This window comes from Scomber scombrus, chromosome 24 (assembly GCF_963691925.1).
Source record: "Scomber scombrus chromosome 24, fScoSco1.1, whole genome shotgun sequence".
Lineage (NCBI taxonomy): Eukaryota > Metazoa > Chordata > Actinopteri > Scombriformes > Scombridae > Scomber > Scomber scombrus.
The window spans coordinates 8,277,001-8,299,151 of record NC_084993.1 but is presented as its reverse complement, the minus strand read 5'-3'; the positions used below and the strand labels follow the sequence as shown (position 1 = coordinate 8,299,151).

Genomic DNA, 22,151 nt, shown 5'->3' with positions numbered 1-22,151 from the left:
ATACACCCCTGAAACCCGCCGCGTCCTGAAACATGAAACGTCGCTAAAAGTGATTATCAAGGTCCAGAATAGCGCCTAAGTCTCCAGTTACATTCAAAGCCTGAGCTCATACAGGACAGTTTTATTTTATAACCTGAGTATAAAGATGCTTATTTGATTTGATTAGACACAGACAGGCTTTCATGTAAAAAGCTTCAATGTGGATGAAAGCTAAATATGATCGATAGGAGAGAGATTGTCAGCTTAGAGGAGAGATGGAGAGGAAAGAGGTGAATAAAACCAATAAAGCTACACCTGTTAGCAGGTTCAGAAGCACGCTATCATCATTGGTATTTTACTGCATTCATAACTGAGCGTTGCCACATTTAAACACATCTCAAGTGATCATTTTACTCCAAACCATGACCTACAAAAAAACCAAACTCTAACCTAGTGGTTTTTGTGCCTAAATCTAACCAGACCTATTAACCTACTAACACGTTCCGCATTCCTATTTTAGGCTCCTTCTAACTCATATCTGTAAGGCTGATAACCACTGATAACGCCCATCCAGTATAGTGATAACATCCGACACTGTTGTCTTTACAGAACACAGTAGCAGCTCAAGCGTCACACAGTAGATTGAGGATTATTGTCATTCATCAAACTAGTGCAAGTTTGGTCATTTAATGAGCCTTCAGACAAACTCCTCTAACAGGATTTGTTACTTAAAGGGAAGACATTTTTGGATGATTTCAATAACAACAGCGCTTCTCCTCGAGCGAGACTTGGTTAGACCCAACAACAAACAGACCAATGAAGCGAGAGGTAAAGAAAAACATTTATTCCTCTGTATGGTTCTTTCCGTAATGTTGTCAGACATTCTGAGCCTGTCATTGGCTAAATCAAGTACTTTTATTAGATGTACATTGCAGCCTGTTTCACAGTTGCTGGCCGAGGCGCTAACGCTCAATTCTGGATCAGTTTCAAAAATTGTTGTCCCCATTAGTCAGTTACACACAAAAAGATAGGAGAATAGAGTTTCCTTTTAAAGTGGACTTCCTCAATTCAATCAATTTCAATACCTGAAACATCACACCCCCACTGATGACACTTTAATTTGTTTTAACACAGGCTTGTTTTTAGTCTGGACGCCCACTGAAGCAGACAGCTGGACCCACAGTGGGTTATGTGATTAATTGAGAAGTGAGGTTAGAATATTTGCCACTTAAATACGAGAGCAGCAGAAATAAAAAGGGCCTTTTGTGTTCTTATCTGTGTCTTGTTAAGGGGCTCTGAGTCAAAATGTGTTTTCTATGTAGAAGTTGCTGCCTGAAGAAGCTTTGTAATTGTATTTCTTATGTATTTGTTCTTCTGTTTGCCTTTGCTGCATTTGCATTTGCGTCACATTTTATGAAAACAGCACTAACAAAAGGTTGCTGTCACCAAATTATAAATAGTGGCATTTTTATGTATAACAATAAGCATTGTGCAACTTTCTAGGTTTGCAGCAACAGATGTTCATAAAAAAGAAAAATAAGGACATCCTGAATTAAGTCCAGCTTAAATACTGCTATCGGTTTATTTTTTCTACACAACTTCAGTCCAAGAAAACAAGCTACTAGTCTGGTTTCACACATCAGACAGAAACCAGCCGCTACTTTTAATAAGAAAGAATGACATTCAAATATACATATCATCAATTTATGTCAGAATTAACACCTCAGCCATTCCTGTGGCTCTTTTCCATATGCAGACAGCAAACAGGAAGCTTGTAAGAAATGTGTGAGGTGAAGCAGACGGAGCAGGCGGGTGGGCGAGAAGAGGAGGAACAGTAACACTGTGTGGGCGACGGCGTTGGCAAGCTGTCCATGCTATCTGGTTTTCATCTCCTCCATCAGCGTAAATCAGATATAAGCCTGCTGCTTCGCTGAGATGATGGATACGATGTTGGTTTGGTGTTGCTTTTAATTTAAAAAAAAACTGGTTGTTTATCGGAAACACGTAACTCAAACCGGTTATAATAATACTGAATGTCAGCTGTTTTAGTAACTTCTACTTTCAACACAGCATCAATACTCATCTCCAGGAAGCTAAAGAAGAGAGGAAGCTAGACAGGAAATGGATATAATATACTGTGTGTGTCTAGAAGACGTCAATTTTTATTCAAACATCAATTTTCCTTTGCTTTCAGTTCTGCTTGTCTTTCCATTTCCATTCTGTTGCTCTTCCATTGATAATTGGAGGTCATAGGATATAAATAGCACTCCATCTTAAACAAAGTAATCTTAGAACACTGAGTTAACCAGTTACTGTGTGTGTGTGTGTGTGTGTGTGTGTGTGTGTGTGTGTGTGTGTGTGTGTGTGTGTGTGTGTGTGTGTGTGTCTGTGTGTGTGTGTGTGTGTGTGTACACAAGAGAGAGTATGGAAACTGGGCCATGCAGCTTCTTTACACCCAATCTCATTCACGGGCCACAGATTACTGTCACCTCTTGTTAGCCTGTGTGTATGTGTGTGCGTGTTTTTGTAGATGGACAATTTAGCAACAAATGAAATGACTTGAGAGCAGGTTTATTTGCGGCGATTGTCAGCTCACACTGGAAACGTGTAGAGAAGGTTTCATGAGCGAAAGAGAGAGCGGAGCATCAGAGAGAGAGAGAGAGAGAAGAGGATTAGGCGTGCTCAGAGCTCAGCTGTCTCGTCCAGGCCTGCCTCTCATTCTGGTTACTACAGTTCAAAATGAAAAGGTGCTTAAAGATGGTTATGACCTGCTATGACATGAACGCCCAGTGGACGCAAAACACACAAAACAGACTGGGAATGCCAGAACAAAGGAAGGGAGATATAATCTGTAGTTTGAGATCAGTTACACCCCCCCTGTGTTTTTTTTTATTATGTGAACATTTAGGACTTCTTCTGGTCTTCTGCTTGGTTTTTACAACTAAAAATCAGAATTTGAGACATGCTTTTATCGTGTGAGGTGGAAAAATGAAATGGTTACCAACGAGCTTCAAACACTTTCCATTGCAGAAATGTCAATGTGCAGACAACTGGCATTAGTGTTGAGGTTTTGTTTGGTAAAACTCTGGGATGTGGTGTTGTTTTAGGATTAACCAGTTGCATGGAGTGTAAGATGGAGTAGGATGTGCCCCCCAAATCCAGCTGGTCATAAAGTGCGTTCCCAGTACAAGTCTAGTCCTGCCTGAAATGCTTTAAAGCCCAAAGATCTGACTTGCATGTTTCAGGTTTAGCGGAGTATTAGAATACCAGTCACATATAGCCTTTCCAGCCTAATATTTGTTAGTTCTTCTTTATTTAACTGTAGGACTTAAAGTGCTATTTTGGGATCAGTAGTTTTAAATTATATCATTGACGTTTTGATGAGAAAAACGAAAGGTAATGGTTGCTTTTCTGGATTCTTAATATTGTGAAGACACTTGAACAGGAGCAGAAAATGGAGACATGCAAGAAAATACAAATAGGAGCTGAACATTGGGTAAATACAGTAAGTATTATATTATATTGCATGTTAAGCTGTTGAAAGGCATTACATGAAGTTTCAGCCAGTAAACTAAAAAGTGTCAATGGATTTTGAGTTTAGTTTAAATTGTAAAAAGTTGAGAAGTCACAGAATCAGTTTCACTTTTATTTGTGACACTGGAATGACAATAAGCCATCACCAAGCAGCTGTTACAGTGTTAACAGGCTTGTACATGTGGCTTCATTGTTTAGCATTAGCTGTATTTAATGGGAAATGTGCTGGGTGGCTTTATGGGGCATAAAGGTTGTTGTTGTTTCAGAGCAACAAAGCTAAACTTTAAGTTTCTGGCAAATAGAGAAAGAATAAGTGACAGACTGAATGACTTCCAACATGCTCCTAAATCTTATCAACTTATTTTGTATCCTGAGGACAAGAAAAAAAGAAAATTAAGAACATCAAAAGAACAAAAGAGAAACAAAAGATGTCTGCTTTCAGGTGTCTTATTAGCCTGTGTGTGTGTGTGTGTGTCTGTGTGTGTGGGAGTGTGTGTGTGTTTGTGTGCGCATGTATTCTGCATTCCTGTCTGAGTCACATGCAGGTCCACTGTAACAAAAGCTCTTATTCATTGAAGAGAAATTGCTCATTCATTCTAACCGTTTGTAAATGTCTGAGAATCTGTGTGTGTGTGTGTGTGTGTGTGTGTGTGTGTGTGTGTGTGTGTGTGTGTGTGTGTGTGTGTGTGTGTGTGTGTGTGTGTGTGTGTGTGTGTGTGTGTGTGTGTGTGTGTGTGTGTGTGTGTGTGTGTGTGTATAAGGCATGAGTGAATGTAATGAACTGTCATGCATTTGTTTATCTTCCATAAAAACTAATTTTGGAGTCTAATAAAAATGAGAAATTAAGTTACAAATGTTAGATTATTGATTGAGAAAGTCCTATCAGATCTTGTGCAGCAAAGCAAAGCTTCACCGACCTACGAAAAACAAATTTGAAATGAAAACTGACATATGAAACATACAAACGTGTGTCTTTTGGTGTCTTTTCCCCCTGCAGTGTACTGGTGAGGAGAACTGGGTGGACAGCAGGACCATTTACATCGGACACAAGGAGCCTCCTCCAGGAACTGAGGCCTTTATACAACAAAGATTCCCTGACAACAGAATAGTTTCTTCTAAGGTCAGTAAAAAAACACACATGAAGTCTAATATACATTTTCAGATCTTTTAAAAATGCCACCATAGTGATGAACTTCTGAACTGGGTTAGATAAGACGGTTTATTTATTCCCGTTCAGAATCAATTATACATGGAGTATGTAGGGTAGGAGAGCAGGGCACGCTGTAGATAACAGAACAAAAGGACATGACAGAGGAGAACAGCCAGTGCCGCTGTGCTATTCAAGCTTCTCTTTTGTTGTGTGGGTGACTTACTTTGGGTAATAGGACACAGATGAAAAGACGCATTTTGGGAAGAAAGACCAGGTGATTTTAGGAGAGTGTTATATTTAAAAGATTTCAGAGATCTGTGCAGACACTCGAGCTGCTGGTTTACTGATAATTTAGTTCTATCCTCATGCTCCCTGAAGAGAAGAATATTAAGCTGGAATCTATCTACTTGGTCTTTGTCTCTTTTGCTGTATGTGTGGTTCTGTCCATTATTTTTCAAACAAGAAGCCTCCTATTGTCTCCATGTTGTGTCACCCTGAACCTGTTTGGACGTTCCCTTCTGGATTTGACATTGATAGCTGTTGATAACACTGACAGTGACTCTGCTGTGTGACTGAACTTGTGTCTCATGTTTCCAGTACACATTTTGGAACTTCATCCCAAAGAATATGTTTGAGCAGTTCAGGAGAATCGCCAACTTCTACTTTCTCATCATATTTCTGGTTCAGGTAAGAGCTGTTCCGCTTACATTTTAAAACTAAGATGAGGTTTTCGGTGATTTTTTTCATTCCGACTTAAATTCTTTGTCTTTTTGTGTTTTGCGTCACTTCAGTTGATCATCGACACTCCCACCAGTCCGATCACCAGTGGACTGCCGCTCTTCTTTGTCATCACAGTCACCGCCATCAAACAGGTGAGACTTAAGACTTGTGAGCGATTTCGTTCACTGCGCTTGACTTAAAGCATGCATATACTTCATCGCATCACTTTGACATGCCACTCTCTCTCTTTTCTCTCAGGGTTATGAAGACTGGTTGAGACACAAAGCAGACAACTCTGTCAATCAGTGTCCTGTCCATGTGGTGCAGCATGGGAAAGTGGTCCGCAAACAAAGTCGCAAGCTCAGGGTGAGTGTGTGTGTTTCTGTGTGTGTGTGTGTGTGTGTGTGTGTGTGTGTGTGTGTGTGTGTGTGTGTGTGTTTGTGTGTGTGTGTGTGTGTGTGTGTGTGTGTGTGTGTGTGTGTGTGTGTGTGTGTGTGTGTGTGTGTGTGTGTGTGTGTGTGTGTGTGTGTGGTGTGGTGTGGTGTGGTGTGGTGTGGTGTGGTGTGGTGTGTGTGTGTGTGTGTGACACCAGTTAAATCACTCTCATCCCATGAACAGAGCTTTGGTGCATTTGTTTTATTGGCTCATGCCGAGGGATTTTCCTGTGACTAAGCTTTGTGTGTGTGTGTGCGCACATTTTTGGGACCTCATTGGGACCTTTACTGTAAAAACACAAACCTTGTTGGGACCAGTAGTCCTCATGGGGACCAAAGTCCAGTCCTTATGAAGGAAAATGTCATTTCTGAGGTCCAGGTTAGAGTTATGGTTAGAGTTTGTGTTAGGCTATCCACAGTGAATAGAAGTGTATGCAATGTCCTAACAAGGATAGCTGCACAAAGTTGTGTGTGTTTGTGTTTGTAAGCCTACATTTGAAAGCAATTTAGCTTTTAAAAGCAAAGCTGTTACATTATTGTTTTTTTTTTTTACCATTGGTTGAATAAGAGAGAGTGAAATTGCAGCTAAAAAGCAGATATAAAGGTTCTCTTACAGGATAAACAGTCCTGTATGAGAACAAATGTAAGCGACTGTTGGCTGAACGTGAGAGGTTTACAGGTGGTAAAGCAGACGGTTAGCTTGTTAGACAAACTGTATTAGCAATATTACCTAATAGGGATATGTGTCAGGTCGTCTTCAAAGATGCCACATGTGGGAGTTTGTTTGTTTGTTTTAGGCCCCCATTGGAAAGTCAGTAGATGTTTCAGCTTTCAGCTCACAGTGTGAACCCTAAATGTTCCACCTTCACTGTTATATCAAATCTGTTACAGGTCGGGGATGTCGTTTATATGAAAGAAAATGAGACTTTTCCCTGCGATCTCATCCTTCTCTCCTCGTCTCGAGATGATGGGACCTGCTTTGTTACCACGGCCAGTCTGGACGGAGAGAGCAGCCATAAGGTGTGTGTGTATGTTTGTGTTAATTCACTTTCAGTCCTATCTTTTCCTTGTGCACCCTCTCCTCTTTGTCTGTCATGATTTACTATATTTTTCTCCCTCCTCTCCGTGTTAGACATACTATGCTGTTCAGGACACCAAAGCGTACAACACAGAGAAGGAAGTGGAAACTATCCACGCTACCATAGAGTGTGAACAACCACAGCCAGACCTGTACAAGTGAGTACATCACACAGTTGAACAATGCTCTCTTATTTTAAACACCTGAAACATGTCTTCTCTGTTACCTCTTTTTACACAGATTTGTGGGACGTGTCAACATCTACATGGACAGTGAGGCAGTGGCCAGGTAATCTAAAATCAATGCAGGAAAACCCTAACATATGGACTGCATTTATATAGCACATCTTAGTTTTGGGCAATAAAGTTATAACAATGAGTCACAGACAGTCTAACGAAGTAGTTTTCTTTTTTCAGGCCTTTAGGATCAGAGAATCTGCTGCTGCGAGGAGCCACACTCAAGAACACTGAGTACATCTATGGTAATATCACATGAAATACACTAATATGTTTTTAAAAATGTAATTTACATCTACTTTCACATAGTAAAAACACATCTGTAGTATAATGACAATACAAAATAAATAAATATATATATATATATCTTTAATTTTCTCTTAGCGGTTGCCATCTATACTGGTATGGAAACCAAGATGGCTCTCAACTACCAGTCCAAATCTCAGAAACGGTCCGCAGTAGAAAAGTAAGCTCTCTGTCTCTCTCATTTCCATGTATAGATCATGTCTGGAGGAGAACATGTTAGCATTGATTGACGTCCACTTGCAAGCTTTATAGTCTTTGGCAGAATATCTTTTCTCAATTAACACCGGCTTAGATGATCATCATCTTTTTCTTTTTTTTTTACCCATCCCTCCATCCATCTGTTGACTTTTCATTTCCTTATTTATTCATTGACTGAGGATCCTTGTGTGGATCTTTGTGTGCTCTCACTCAACACTCACTTGCACTGACTGGATCTTTTTCCTTCCATCTGGTGTTGACAGGCGTCTTATATCCAGATGGGGCTGTATTGTAGATATAAGTGTAGGCGGATTACATTAACACTTGGATACAGTGTGTGTTTGAATAACTCCTCTTCCTTGGGTTTGAGTAATGGACTTGTCTCAGCTGTTCCCTTTTTAATCAAGTATCTATTCTGATAAATACAGTTTATTGTTATCCTTTTACACGTGGGACTGATCTGCACTGTCTTCCTGGATCTATGCACTTTTACTTTTCTGTTTGTGGATTAGATATGTTTTTATTCATTTCTTTTTGTCCCTTTTTACTGTATACAGTGTGACAATTAGTGCCAAGAGGTTACATTGCTTCGGTACATACTTGATTCAGAATGTGAAGATCTTTCAAGTTTTGCAGGTTTTTATTTAGTTTTGGGCACTTTTTAGACTATACAGAGGTACAGGATGCAGGAACAGGTTGTGCTGCTATTAAGTAGAGTATGCTTCCATCTCGATAGCGACCACTTTTGCTGTATTCACATCATGTCAAATAAATGGGAAGGATTAGAGCGATTCTCATGTTAAGGACTTAAAAGCGTTCCTGTCATCTGACAACTCAGGAAGGTTGTATGAAAGCTGAGCTGGTCGTATGAGGGTTGAAAATACCTTGCATTGACAAAATTGCATTATATCCATTAAACTTTGGTTTAATCACATCACTTTGGCTGACATGGGCTTCAATTTGTGCTTGTTGTTGTTTTTTTTATTGTAGTGGATTGTAACGGAGCCTTCTGAGGTTGACATTGTAATTGCAATAACTCTGATATGACATGAACGCACCATTAACTTGGTCATTTACAAAAGCTGACTAAAGTAAGCATATGGCCTGAACTTTAAATACGTACCAGTGCAGATCTGCTACACACGAAAAAATAACAGTGGAAAAGATTTGTTTAGTTTTTGGCAGCACTCGTTAGAATATGTTTTACATTTAGGGAAATGTTATGTATCAAGTTCAACTACCAATGTGTACTTGACTTGCATATTATGCTCCATATATTGTCAGAAACAGGAGTATGTAATATGATGTGAACAAATGCTTGTTTTCTCTCCCTGCAGGTCGATGAATGCCTACCTGGTGGTCTACCTGTGCATTCTCATCAGCAAAGCTCTCATCAACACAGCGCTGAAATATGTGTGGCAGGCCGACCCCAACAGAGACGAGCCCTATTACAACGACAGAACCGAGTCAGAAAGAGAGAGACACATCGTAAGTCTTTTAATGTCATTCCTTCAAGCTGGGAAAAGAGGATTTCTTTATCCCGTGTTTACCATCTCACACTCTTCCTCCTCCTCCTCCTCCTCCTCCTCAGTTGATCAGGGCGTTCACAGACTTTCTGGCCTTCATGGTTCTTTTCAACTACATCATTCCCGTCTCGATGTACGTCACCGTGGAGATGCAGAAGTTCCTGGGCTCCTACTTCATCATGTGGGACGACGAGATGTTTGACGAGGAGCTGGGGGAGAGAGCTGTGGTCAACACCTCAGACCTGAATGAGGAGCTGGGACAGGTGGATGCACATGCAAACACATTTTATAGTCAAAAATATGTTTCCCCACAATCTCACTGAGGTCATTCTGTAAAAGTTATCTGATCTGATGTAGTACATATGAAAAACATACAAAAACTGCACTCTTTCTTTGATGTAGTGTTACATTTGACTCTGATTATTGTACTAATACATGATTTAGACAGAGTTGTATGACGCATTACAGGTTTTTATTGAATTAAGGTTAAAAAAAAAGCACACACGGCCCCTCATACACATAGACAAACACTTATCCTGATCTCTTTCCAGGTGGAGTATGTGTTTACTGACAAGACTGGGACCCTGACAGAGAACAACATGGAGTTCATAGAGTGCTGTGTGGACGGGCACGTTTACGTACCTGATATTATCTGTAACGGACAGGTAATGAACTGATGGATGGATGGATGTTAAGCGGTGAAAAGACTTTATGAATACAAGCTGTTTCCACCAATAAACACAGTTTTTTCTAGTTTTTAACCAAATCTCATAGTCTTCTGCAAATGTCATTTGTGTGCCTGAAATATCTGGAAAAACCCTGAGTCAATATTATTTTGTCAAGCTACTATTTCCAAGCACAAGAAAGAACTTTTAGGTTCAACCTTGTGCACCAAATTATTAAATTAGCCATTTTGTCACTCAGCACACTTTTATTCATATATCCTTTCTACATAAATTAAGCAGTATTTTGATTGTGGCTGAATTATATTTTTAAATCCCATATTCCCTCTATTAATCTTAATATCATCATGTTTATATTTAGTTTGTGTTTTTTATTTCTAGGTGATGCCCGGTGCAACGAGTATGGACATGATAGACACATCACCAGGTCCTGGGGCTAGGGTGAGCATAGCACCAGTTTGAGTTTATTTGTGTGCGTGTGCGTGTGCATGAGGGTAACACAGTATTGGTCATCCTCCACAGGAACATGAGGAGCTGTTTTTCCGGGCGTTGTGTTTGTGCCACACAGTGCAGGTGAAAGAGGAGGAGACAGTGGACGGGATCAAGCACGGCATCCACCAGGGCAAATCCACCTCCTTCTACATCTCCTCATCTCCGGATGAGGTGGCGCTGGTGGAGGGCATGAAAAGGTGAAGCACACACACACATAAAATGAACCTGATAGTGTAAATAAAGCCATCTGCACTCACAGAGCATAAAGAAACAATTATCTCTGTCTCACTCACATCCAGTTCATTCACTCTGTTTCTAATAATGGTGCGCTGCTCTGTGCTTCAGGCTCGGCTTCACCTATCTGAGACTCAAGGACAGTCACATGGAGATCTTGAATAGGGAGGATGAGATTGAGAGGTGAGTTTGTCCCTTTAAAACTCTAAATCTAAAATCTCTTTAACCCTCTGCAACAACTCCCTTTGGAGAAATTATGTACCAGATTTTTATTCATTTTAGATGTTATTTATAGCTAATTTAATATATTTTTATGTTTAACTTTACCACCTCTAATTTTGGTCATTTTTCACAATTTAATAAAAGATGATATCTATGCCTTTTTACAGTTTCAGCTTGTTACCATGGTTACATGGTTAGCAACTTGGCCAGTGTATGTCACTACTGCAATAAGCGTGAGCACTAAAACTAGAGATGATGTGAAAATAATGCAGATCCTCCAGCCTATCACACTCCATAATAAATTAAACATAAATGGTTTTAAAGCACAGTCTCTCAGCATTTTTAAAACTAATATAAACCATACAGGAAATTAGACTTTTTAAAAATGTTTATATAAAACTGAAATGCTACTTACAATGTAGGATGTTTTTATTGTTGTTCTTGTGATTTATATATTTTTTTTAAATCAGGTTTGAGCTGCTGGAAGTTTTGACCTTTGACTCAGTCAGACGGAGGATGAGCGTCATTGTCAGGGCCAGCACTGGTAATACACACCAAACTGTTATTATGAATGTATATTATTGGATGTATGTGTGTTGTTTCTCTCTTACACACTACCCTCTCTTCTTTTTTGCCTGTGTGTCTCTGCGTGTGTGTGAGCAGGTGAGCTCTATCTGTTCTGTAAAGGTGCGGACTCCTCCATCTTCCCAAGGGTTATATCGGGAAAGGTGGAACAGGTCAAAGCTCGGGTGGAGCACAACGCAGTGGTGAGAACACACGATAGCTCTCTCCTTTATACTATAGATGTATAAAATAAAGTATTTCACTTTTGTTCTGACAGTGTAAATTCATCTCGTGGCCGCTTTTTAAATGTTGTGTGCCTTCGGTGGTTTCCACAGTTATGTGACCACAGCCGTTTCCATGGCTACACAGGAAGTCGATCAGTGGAACATGGCCCACTTCCATCGAACAGTTGTTCTGTATTCTTTCATATAGCGCTCAGAGAAGTTTTTAGCTTCTAATTTCTTATTAGACAGTGGAGTTTATTATCATTTCATTATGTCATTACTCCAGTCTTTCTGTCTGTGGGACTGATTAATGCTGCACTTAATCAAAACAATGAATGTGAAAGATGATCCTCTACTAAAGAAATGATCCACCCTTAAACGGTTAAATCGATCAGTAGCATGGATCACTGTACAGAAAGCCATGAAGCCACAAGATATGTTTTTCTTTGTACTGTGATCTTTTTATTGTCTAAAATTCTCTTGGCAATGTACTGTATGAAATAACCAACTGAACTCGTAAACAGGTTGAGCTAATGTAGGCATAATAAAATAGTTAACTGCAAAACTTTAACACAAAATGCAGAACTGAATATTACAAGATTCTTGTAACAGTATCTAATACGTAGGAGTTTTTAGTTCACTTTACCCATGAAGATGAAGTGAAAGCAGGGAATTGAACGTTCTGCAGAAACCAGGTCAGTAAGACGTTGCTGGTTGCATCTACAGATAAATGGTAGCTTTCAGTGGAAGTAAGCAGACCTGTCGTGGGTGTGTGAGGTTCAAATAGAAAGAGCCAAAACCCACACACTCACATTCAGAGCCCAAACAAACCCCAAATCTCTATTTTTCTGTTTGTTTAGAATCTTGCAAACAAAAGATGGCACATTTCAGACTGAATATCAGATTGATCAGATTGATCAGATTAAGTCCTCTGTGAATCATTTCTCTATTGTTTCTTCCTCCATTAATCAATCTGACCCTGTTTGAATCTCCTCAGGAGGGTCTGAGGACACTTTGTGTTGCCTATCGACCTCTGAGTCCTGAACAGTACCAGGAAGTTTGCCACCTGCTGAGCGGGGCAAAGTTGGCGCTACAGGACCGTGACAAACGTCTGGCCGAAGCATATGACATCATCGAGAAAGACCTGATACTGCTGGGAGCCACTGCTGTAGAAGACAGGTAGAGGATCTAATGTAGTGCATCCTATTTTTGCCACTGTCAGCCATAACCGACCTTCACTGTGATCAGCACAATAAATATAATTTTGTCATGTTGCTAATAATCAATAACTTATTAGAAATATTTTGCAGTACAGCTTGTAATTTTGTCACATTGCACACTGGGAACATTTTACATTTATCTTTTAGCACCTAAAAATGGAGGGAACTCTGCACCAATAACAGCCCAAAGCACTAACTCTTGATTCTGTGCGTGCTAATACCACCACAAGTGCTGCCCTAGTTCAGAGACAGCCAGACTGAGTTAGGGCACGTGGCAGTTCAACCGTCTCATCAGACACTCACTACTAAGGCAATTATAGTGCAGCCTGTAAAAGGATTGGTAACCCAGGGGGCTTTGCGAGTCAACTTGTCCTGTGCACAGAGAGAGGCAGGGACTTAATTATCCAATGACTCTGTTGTTGCTGGGCATTGTTGCTTTATATATTCATGTAGTGCAGATTCACAAACAAGGTTCACACCATCAGCTGAGATGCAAATAAATGGTTTATTGAGTGTTAATTGGGTTCTGCTCTTTCGCTTTCATGTGTAGTTTAGTGTTCCAGCCACTTAAATCTCTCTTTTCTTTGTCTGTGTTTTCCTGCTCTCCTCCACAACAGGCTCCAGGAAAAAGCAGCAGACACCATCGAGTCTCTCCACAAGGCCGGCATGAAGGTGTGGGTGCTGACCGGTGATAAGATGGAGACAGCAGCTGCGACCTGCTACGCCAGCAAGCTGTTTCACCGCAACACCCAGATCCTGGAACTGACCACCAAACGCACCGAGGAGCAGAGCCTTCACGATGTCCTGTTTGACCTGAGTAGGACGGTCCTGAGGCAGCGTGGAGGCATGACCAGGGACACCTTCTCTGGGTATGTGTGTGTCTGTTAGATCTCAAACTTGCCAATCTTTCTGCAGATGTTTAGGAAATATCTCGTAACATGGAATGAGCTGAAACTAAAATACTACTGCTCAGTTAGACAAACATTATTTTTTTAATAGCTCTCCAAGTAGTATCTGATCAGTTTTTAATTCAGCTGTCTTTAATCTGTTGCAATAAAAAAACAACAGATTGTTATTTGACACGTCTTCCTGTGTTTGTACAGTTTGTCAGGTGACTGCACTGACTACGGTCTGATCATCGATGGAGCCACCCTCTCTGCAGTGATGAAGCCCGGCCAGGAGGACTCAAACTCAGGGAACTACAAAGAGATCTTCCTAGAAATCTGCCGCAACTGCAGTGCTGTACTCTGCTGTCGAATGGCGCCTCTCCAGAAAGCACAGGTATCGAGCTGAAAGAGTAGTTATTGATCATCATTAAGAGTCAAAATGGACCTGAATTAAAAATTAAAGTCCACAGCCTAGTATACTAAAACTTTGTGCTGATGCATTAAGCTGCTGTAGGAGTTCATAGATTTTACTTTATCTCTGTTGCCTTTCTAGATTGTGAAGCTGATCAAAGCCTCCGAGGAGCACCCGATCACGCTAGCCATTGGAGATGGAGCTAATGATGTCAGCATGATCCTGGAGGCACATGTTGGCATCGGTTAGTATTCTGGTAGTTTCACTTATCACTGTCCTTTCTGCCATAATACTCTTCACTATTAATGACTGACCTTGTGTGCCTCTGCAGGCATCATGGGTAAGGAGGGTCGTCAGGCAGTAAGGAACAGCGACTACGCCATCCCGAAGTTCAAACACCTCAAGAAAATGCTGCTAGTCCACGGACACTATTACTACATACGCATCTCTGAACTTGTGCAATACTTCTTCTACAAGGTAGTCCATTCGCCCCTTTTCATGCACAGTGCTATTTTTTTATTCTGGGTTTTGAACTATACATGTAAGTTGTTGTTTTTTTTTGGTTAATACTCAAAATAGGCTTTAATGGAAAATCAGAGCGCCTACATGTTATTTTCAATATTTATAGTAAAATTAATAAAAATACAGAACATTTCTCACAATTTATTCTCTTAATTTTAGCTTATACAGAAAGAAAATGAAAACCCTAACCCATATATTAATCAGTGCTACAGTACAACTACTGACCTGCTGCCTGTTTTCTTCTACTTTTTTCTTTCTTTCCCCAGAATGTATGTTTCATGTTCCCCCAGTTCCTCTACCAGTTTTTCTGTGGCTTCTCACAACAGGTAGGTACACACACACACACACACACACACACACACACACACACACACACACACACACACACACACACAATTAGCATGACTCTTACCCTCTCTGTCATCATCCCCAGCCGCTGTATGACACAGCCTACTTGACTCTGTACAACATCAGCTTCACCTCGCTGCCCATTCTGCTCTACAGTCTCATAGAGCAGCACATTAACATGGACATCTTGAAGAAGGACCCCTCTCTGTATAGGTTAGTGGTGATAAATACCAATGTATAAATACAAAACATGCGTTGTCTGTGTGTGTGTGTTGCTTTGGGTATGGCGCAGACGAGTTGCCAGCTGCTCAGCAAATTAGGTGACCTAGCAGGTAGTGTGCTTCATACCTCTCTCCGTCCAGATTAAATACTTGAGCGAATAAAACGCTGGTCACCTGATATCAGCCAGGTCAGCTCTCCTTCCTTCATAATTTTTAACTATGAAGGAAAACATGCTCTCATGACACCAATTTCCAGGATGTTTCAGTGATCCAATCCACTCGTCAACAATAGCACTAAATGAACTGACTGTTTGCTCCTGCAGTGTGCTGACTCACCCAGAGGCTGTTCCCCAACATGCAGTTGTTTTATTTCAGCTTCATAAACAAAATAAAATCAATATTTAACTTTCAGGTTATTTTATAGGTTTTAATCATTCTCAGTCATAATAGCCTCTTACCAGCAAAACAGCATTTCCAAATGCAACAAGAGTGTACTTAATTCAATTTGCTAAGTTAATGCAGAGGCCCCCATCACTTTGAAAACATATCTGACAAATAAACGACAAGCACAAACATTACAGTGTCTATTGATTTTACATTCATGCACAGGAGACGTCTGCTTAATGCAGATCAGGCAGAAACATTGTACTTTAACTTGGTTTTCTTGGATTTGGTCCAAGCTCAAGAAAAGTGAAAACTCAAGATGTCTCATGACTAAACAGTCAGTCTTTCTTCTCAGATTGAAAGACTGAGAGGGGATGATAATTTGCGTGTTACACAATAGAAATTGCATAAATTATACCAGGTCATATTGATATGGTTGGTGTCTTTAAGATGTCTAGATCATTTATAAATTCATGATTTAATGTATATGAATAATATGCTGAATTAAATCAAAAATATCTCATTACAGTCATTTCTGGTTAAGGTCCTCCCAAAGGAAACTAATGTATTATTAATCATTACTCACATTAAAGATGCTCAAGATGAGTCACACATACTGTTTACTGTCATCTTTTGTTTACCCTCACAGAGATATTGCTAAGAATTCCTTGCTGCGGTGGCGCATCTTCATATATTGGACCGTGCTGGGTGTATATGACGCGATTGTGATGTTCTTTGGTGCTTACTTCCTGTTTGACAACACCACCTTCACCAGCAACGGACAGGTAACACACACATGTCCACAGCAGCTGATTGTAATTCAGATATATTTCAAATGTTTTTGTCTTTAACCAGAATATCCACCATCTTTAATGAAGAAACTTCCACGTTTTTAAATTTTTTCTGCAGCTCTGTTGTTTTTTTGCGTATCACATTTTGTCATTGAATCCATGGATGTTGGATATTTATATTTATATATGGAGGTTACATACACTCTTTCAGTTTGTCAGTTTGCATATTTTTGACATTTGTTGCTCGTCATTGTCTGGGAAGTTTTACATTTATTGAACATAGACCAGAAACATTTTTCCTTGTCACCTTTTCATCACCTTCTTTTTTACTCAGGTTCAAGTGCATTAACTGTAGTCTGTAGTCAATGATGCAGAGCTGCTGTTATAGTGGATTTCCCAATATGTAACATCTTAGAGTTTTATTTTTAAGCTCTTTATTTTTAACTTTGATTGTAACTCTTCATTAGCACAATATTTTACGACTAATGCCTACTTTTTATGTAGCATTTTATTCTTGGTAAGCATAAGTTACTTGCAGTTAGTTTGTTTAGTTTTAGCATAAAGTAACATAAATTTGTATAGTGTTAAGTAATATAGCAGGAACCATTAATCAAATCCCAGCTCGGCTCAACGTGGTTTAAATTATCTGGCAGTTTTTCTCTTCTTCATTACCTCCATATTTAATAAAACTTCACTCGTAGTTACTTCTCACTACATGAATATACAGCATATGACATACCAGATACAGATACCAGATACTCTACTGTATGTTCACATCCAAGACACGACAGCATGGCGGGTTCTCCACCATCTTCCTCTGTGTTCTCTCTTCGTTCTCTTTCATTCTCAAGCAGCGTTACTCTCCCAGAAACCTTTTGGACTTCTCTGAGTTGCTTGATTTCAGTTGTTTATGCATAATTTTTTTTTTTTTTTTAATTCTTCTCCAGCCACAAAACTGTTGTTTATTTTATTATGATTTTTCTTCACCTGGCCTTCTCCTCCTTTTCTTCTTCTTCTTCTTCTTCTTCTTTTTCTTTTTCTTCTTCTCCTCTTACCTTTATGTTGCTTTTTCTTTTTGCTTCTTTCCTCCTCCCAGCTAATGACAACCAACACACAGATGGTAAGCCTGTCCCTGTCTCTCTCTCTCTGTCATCTCTTCCTAATTCCTTGTTTTGTCCCGTCACACAGCCTGATGCCAAACCACCCAACATCCGCTCACCGTTCATCTCACATCCGGCTCGTAGTGCTTGCTGTAGACACATCAACTGTAGGCTTTTGTGTAGTGATCCGCCTTCTCCTACAACCATGTGTCCAGGCATTAATGTAGTGATCACCGTAGCTGACATTATGTATGTGGGTGTGTGTGTGTGTGTGTGTGTGTGTGTGTGTGTGTGTGTGTGTGTGGCAGATAGCAGTCTGTTACAGCTTCAGTTAAAAGCAGAGAATGAATGAATATGGAAAAATAATTGCGCTCCTGCTTCCATTACATGACATCTGAGACATTTAGCCATCTTTCTAATGTAATTCTTCTCCAGTTGATGGTGCCCCTTTTTAGAGCAGAAGAATATTGTCACATTTGTGGTTACTCTCTGGACCATCAGGACTATTTATAGGCATATTTGTAAAGAAATGACAAAGGTGGAGAGCTTAAGTGGGCAAAGACTGACGCTTTTATGCAACAGGAAGCAAATCTGATGCTTTTAATCTACACACAAAAACACCAGACCAATAAAAAAATGGTATTGTTTGTGGCGCCTAGTGATTTTGTCAGAGTTCGTGCTGTTTGAAGTCTCAAAACACTGACAGTAGTTGGTTATATTGTAATGCATCAACTATAATGTAGATTATACAGTACATTAGAGAAACTCTGTACTTTAGTTTGAATGGTCTTAGTTGATGGAGCAGATTTCATTTTCTAGTGTCACTGTTCACATATTTACATACAATATATTTGTTTGCATTCATCTAGAAACATCTACAGCAACCTTGTTTAAGAAAATCATTTCTTGCCTCACACATTTTGCTTTTATCACATTGAGGAATTGTTTATTCCTCTCCATTAGTCTCTATAGTGCGATAAAATATCATTTAACAAAAGATAATTGAGAAAGGATTTAATCAGGAACCAACAAGTTAAAGTAACAGTCTAACAAAAATAATAAATGGACACAATTGACTTTTTTATTACAATACTTTCTTAACATCAAACACCTTAAGTAAAATTAGGCATTGCTCTGATTTGCATTTTCACTCACATGGTGCACTTCTGCCTTGGCCAATAGCTACCTTATGTCATTTATTTTAATTAAGCTTGTATTGTAGGAAACAAGTATTTCCTCACATGCTTAACATCTGAGAAAACAAGTATCTTAAACCTAGGTAATCCTGCTTTAATAATAGCTGCTGTCAAACATTTGGAGGCCATCAGGCCGGCCAGTTTTAGCATTTGGAATAGTTTATATTGTAAATCCACAAAAGTATGTATGTTAAAACGTATTACTGTCATCATTTTATTTCTCATTACAACCATATATTCAGATGGCCTTGAATATCTTCAGTTTTATCTTTTCATACGCTTTTGTATGTTTTTGATTTATTTATTCATATATCATATTTACTCCTCTTTCTCTTACATTCAACAGATGTAAGAAAACAACAGCATAAATAAAAGAAAGAAAGAAAGAAACACATTTGAGTTTTGGGCTTTTTGATCAGCACAAGCCCTGTACTTTATCTCACTGGTATTTTGAGTTAGTGTTGTTCTAAATTAAAACTGCCCTGCTTCATGTTGACAGTCTTTGTAATATGTTTACTTTGTTATTGTTTCAGAACTACATGAATAGTTCATGTAGCAGATTTAAACACACTTTCAGCCAGTTGACATGCACAACACTTCTTCTAGTTATACTTAAGTCACTTAAAAATGCTTCATATCAGCTATTTCCCATCCATCTGTCATCTGATAGACTATTCTTCACCTGAATGTTGCTACCCAATTACCCTGCCATCTGTTTGATTGATTGATTCCTTATTGATAATGTGCTCTTGCATTTATCTCAGTGTACCATATCAACAGTAGGCCTGTAAATGTGGTCAGATTATTCTACAGTGATCAGAGCAGCAGTGAGTGCTCAGTGCATTTACATGTACATTTATGCAGATGTCATGTCAACCATTATGCATGTTAATGCCAGGTGCTAGATGGCATTTTAGTGATCAGTAAACTATATTTTCTATATTTACACAGACCAAAGAAGATTTAGTTACTTTCTTGCTGAGAATTTGTTGGGTTTCTACCTGGTTATTTTTATTTGACAGCACATATGGCATTCAAAGATCACTTTTTTTGATATTAAACATGACATCCTTACATTTCAAATGTGTGACTAACAGCCGCTGTTGTCATTTTACTTCTGCAGATGTTTGGAAACTGGACATTTGGGACGCTGGTCTTTACTGTGCTGGTCTTCACTGTTACGTTTAAGGTACACAACTCTCACACTCACCCAGACCAAGCAAGGCTGGATTAAGGCTTACTGGTGTCATGACAGTAAACTACAGAATGAATCCCAACATTTGAATGGTTTCATCTCTCTCTTGTAGCTGGCTCTAGATACACATTACTGGACGTGGATCAACCATTTTGTCATCTGGGGCTCGCTGATTTTCTTTGTGGTCTTCTCTCTGCTGTGGGGTGGAATCATCTGGTAGGCTTGTTTTATTTACTTTATTGTTCAGTTTTATAGTTGAAATCTTTATCTTGCTTTAAGGTGCTGTAAAAAAATTAATAAGAGAAAAATATTTTGGGATTTTGTCATCTCCTCTCTTCCAGGCCCTTCCTCAACTACCAGAGGATGTACTATGTGTTCATGCAGATGTTGTCCAGCGGTCCAGCCTGGCTGAGCATCATCCTTCTAATCACAGCCAGTCTGCTGCCAGATGTGGTGAAGAAGGTGATCTGTAGGGCGCTGTGGCCAACCACTACTGAACGCATACAGGTGGGTACAAACACATACATATGTCCACATATTCTAAAAAGTCATAAAAGAAATTGCATCCAGAATTGTAACATTTACATAATTTTCTCATTATTAAGGGTCTTTTGGAAAATTGCCATAATAAAAAGAATAAATGATAGCGTAAAGACACAACAACAACATCATAATACTCTTTATTAATTGTGATGATGCAGTGTATAAAATGTCTAACTGGTGACTGTGGGTCAGCAGATGTACGCTGACTTTGGCTACGTCTCTGCTCTGCTGGATGTAAGTTGGTGTTTGGTTGTGTGCAGTGCTCTTTTACTTCTAATCCAGACCAGTGCAATAGAGATAGTTTATTTATATTTTTAGTAACTTGAGTAACAGTTATAATATTGAGTAAAAGGAGAGTTAGAAATACAGCCAACATCTAGAACTCCTAACCTGGGAGCGGCTGTTGTGCCATGAAAGACGGTGCAAAGTAGAATTTATTTACACAGCGTTTTTCAAAACAGATGTTGGAAGAAGAATCAAAAGACCTTTTTTCAAGATGTGAACTGTTTGACTTATTCCAGAGTTCCAGAGTCGAGTAGTAACGACAGCAGTAAAGACACTAATCACAAAAACTAAATGATGATTTAAAGTAATTTTATTAAAGGCTACATCAGTGTTTTAAGCACCTGGTGTTACTGTTTAATTTGATCAGGATTCAACAAAGTGGATCTGTGCCACAGATGTCCAAACAGTGACATTTTACTCAGAAATAACTAAATCAAAAGTAGAAAAACTGTAATAGTGGCTGTCCCAGGCTATGAAATCCAGTCAGTTAATGAAACAATTAGTGCAGCACTGATGTTATTTTAGCTATTAATGAAATGTCACAGGGTGGGGGAGTAATATCCGGTGCTGTAATGCTGGTGACTTTTGACCAGGCCTGTATGATTACATTTGATAAGTAGAGAGTGGTGTCATCAATCTTTCTTGGTTGCACTGATGTGTAGCTTGCTAAGTGTTTGTTTTCTAACTGTTTGCTGTGAGGTTTGAACTTTTTTACCTTTACCTCAATGTTTATACATTTTGTCCTAAACTTCTCCTTTCCCTTAACTTCCCTTATGAAAGCAGTCTCTTGTTGGAAGTCCAAGAAGAACTTCTGCTTTCAGTCTCAACAGCTGTAGAATATGATCATGATGAATTTTGAAAGATCTGGCAGATCTTCAGAGATTTTAACTTCTCACCCTTCTTGTTTACTCCTCCCTCTTACCTCCGGGTTCCTTCATTCCTCCTCCTCCTCCTCCCTGTGGTCCTCCTCTTTGGCAGACTAAGCGTCGGTGCCTTGCCTCAGAGCCTTCCACCATCTTTATGCTGTCTCAGACCTCCAGCAGAATCAGTTTCTAACCCAGCCCTCCTCCCTGAGGTGACCCTCTGCCTTTCCTCTTGTCTTTAACTGTAGAATCCCTCTTTCCTTCTGTATTTTCCTTTTTATATATCCCATTCCCTGCTTCCCTCCACTGTTTTGCATGCACGTGACTTTCATGTCAACCAGTCTGATTGCATGTCAGTGCATCTGCATCTGGATTTACACGTAGAGCCACAAACCTCTGTCTGTAATGTAAATGCAGCCCATGTGAAGTGTGATGTCGTACTGTGATATGATGTTTGTTTTAGAAACCAATCTACTTGTTACTCTTAGTTTAGACTATGTTTACTTGTGTATGTGTGTGGTGCACACTAAATGTGTTTGTCTCTGTATGTATTTATATGTGTGCGTGTGTGTGTGTATGTGTGTGTGTGCGCTTGTGTGTGTGT

The 22,151-nt window shown here is 39.4% G+C and overlaps 1 protein-coding gene across 1 annotated transcript in view; it reads left to right on the top strand.

Moving 5' to 3' along the window:
* The window catches only part of atp11a (ATPase phospholipid transporting 11A), a 38,814-nt gene extending 17,074 nt beyond the window's left edge, over positions 1–21,740 (top strand). The window contains exons 2-30 of the mRNA XM_062414442.1: positions 4,511–4,633; positions 5,261–5,350; positions 5,455–5,535; positions 5,642–5,749; positions 6,709–6,837; positions 6,950–7,053; positions 7,136–7,183; positions 7,312–7,376; positions 7,516–7,597; positions 8,973–9,123; positions 9,227–9,424; positions 9,713–9,826; positions 10,226–10,285; positions 10,367–10,533; positions 10,682–10,753; positions 11,263–11,336; positions 11,456–11,559; positions 12,578–12,759; positions 13,418–13,669; positions 13,904–14,081; positions 14,241–14,343; positions 14,431–14,576; positions 14,888–14,947; positions 15,055–15,182; positions 16,224–16,359; positions 19,785–19,850; positions 19,969–20,072; positions 20,198–20,363; positions 21,663–21,740. Of these exons, the coding sequence (XP_062270426.1) occupies positions 4,511–4,633; positions 5,261–5,350; positions 5,455–5,535; positions 5,642–5,749; positions 6,709–6,837; positions 6,950–7,053; positions 7,136–7,183; positions 7,312–7,376; positions 7,516–7,597; positions 8,973–9,123; positions 9,227–9,424; positions 9,713–9,826; positions 10,226–10,285; positions 10,367–10,533; positions 10,682–10,753; positions 11,263–11,336; positions 11,456–11,559; positions 12,578–12,759; positions 13,418–13,669; positions 13,904–14,081; positions 14,241–14,343; positions 14,431–14,576; positions 14,888–14,947; positions 15,055–15,182; positions 16,224–16,359; positions 19,785–19,850; positions 19,969–20,072; positions 20,198–20,363; positions 21,663–21,740 (3,369 nt within the window). The remainder of the gene's footprint in view (positions 1–4,510; positions 4,634–5,260; positions 5,351–5,454; positions 5,536–5,641; positions 5,750–6,708; positions 6,838–6,949; positions 7,054–7,135; positions 7,184–7,311; positions 7,377–7,515; positions 7,598–8,972; positions 9,124–9,226; positions 9,425–9,712; positions 9,827–10,225; positions 10,286–10,366; positions 10,534–10,681; positions 10,754–11,262; positions 11,337–11,455; positions 11,560–12,577; positions 12,760–13,417; positions 13,670–13,903; positions 14,082–14,240; positions 14,344–14,430; positions 14,577–14,887; positions 14,948–15,054; positions 15,183–16,223; positions 16,360–19,784; positions 19,851–19,968; positions 20,073–20,197; positions 20,364–21,662) is intronic.
* Positions 21,741–22,151: the final 411 nt, after the last annotated feature.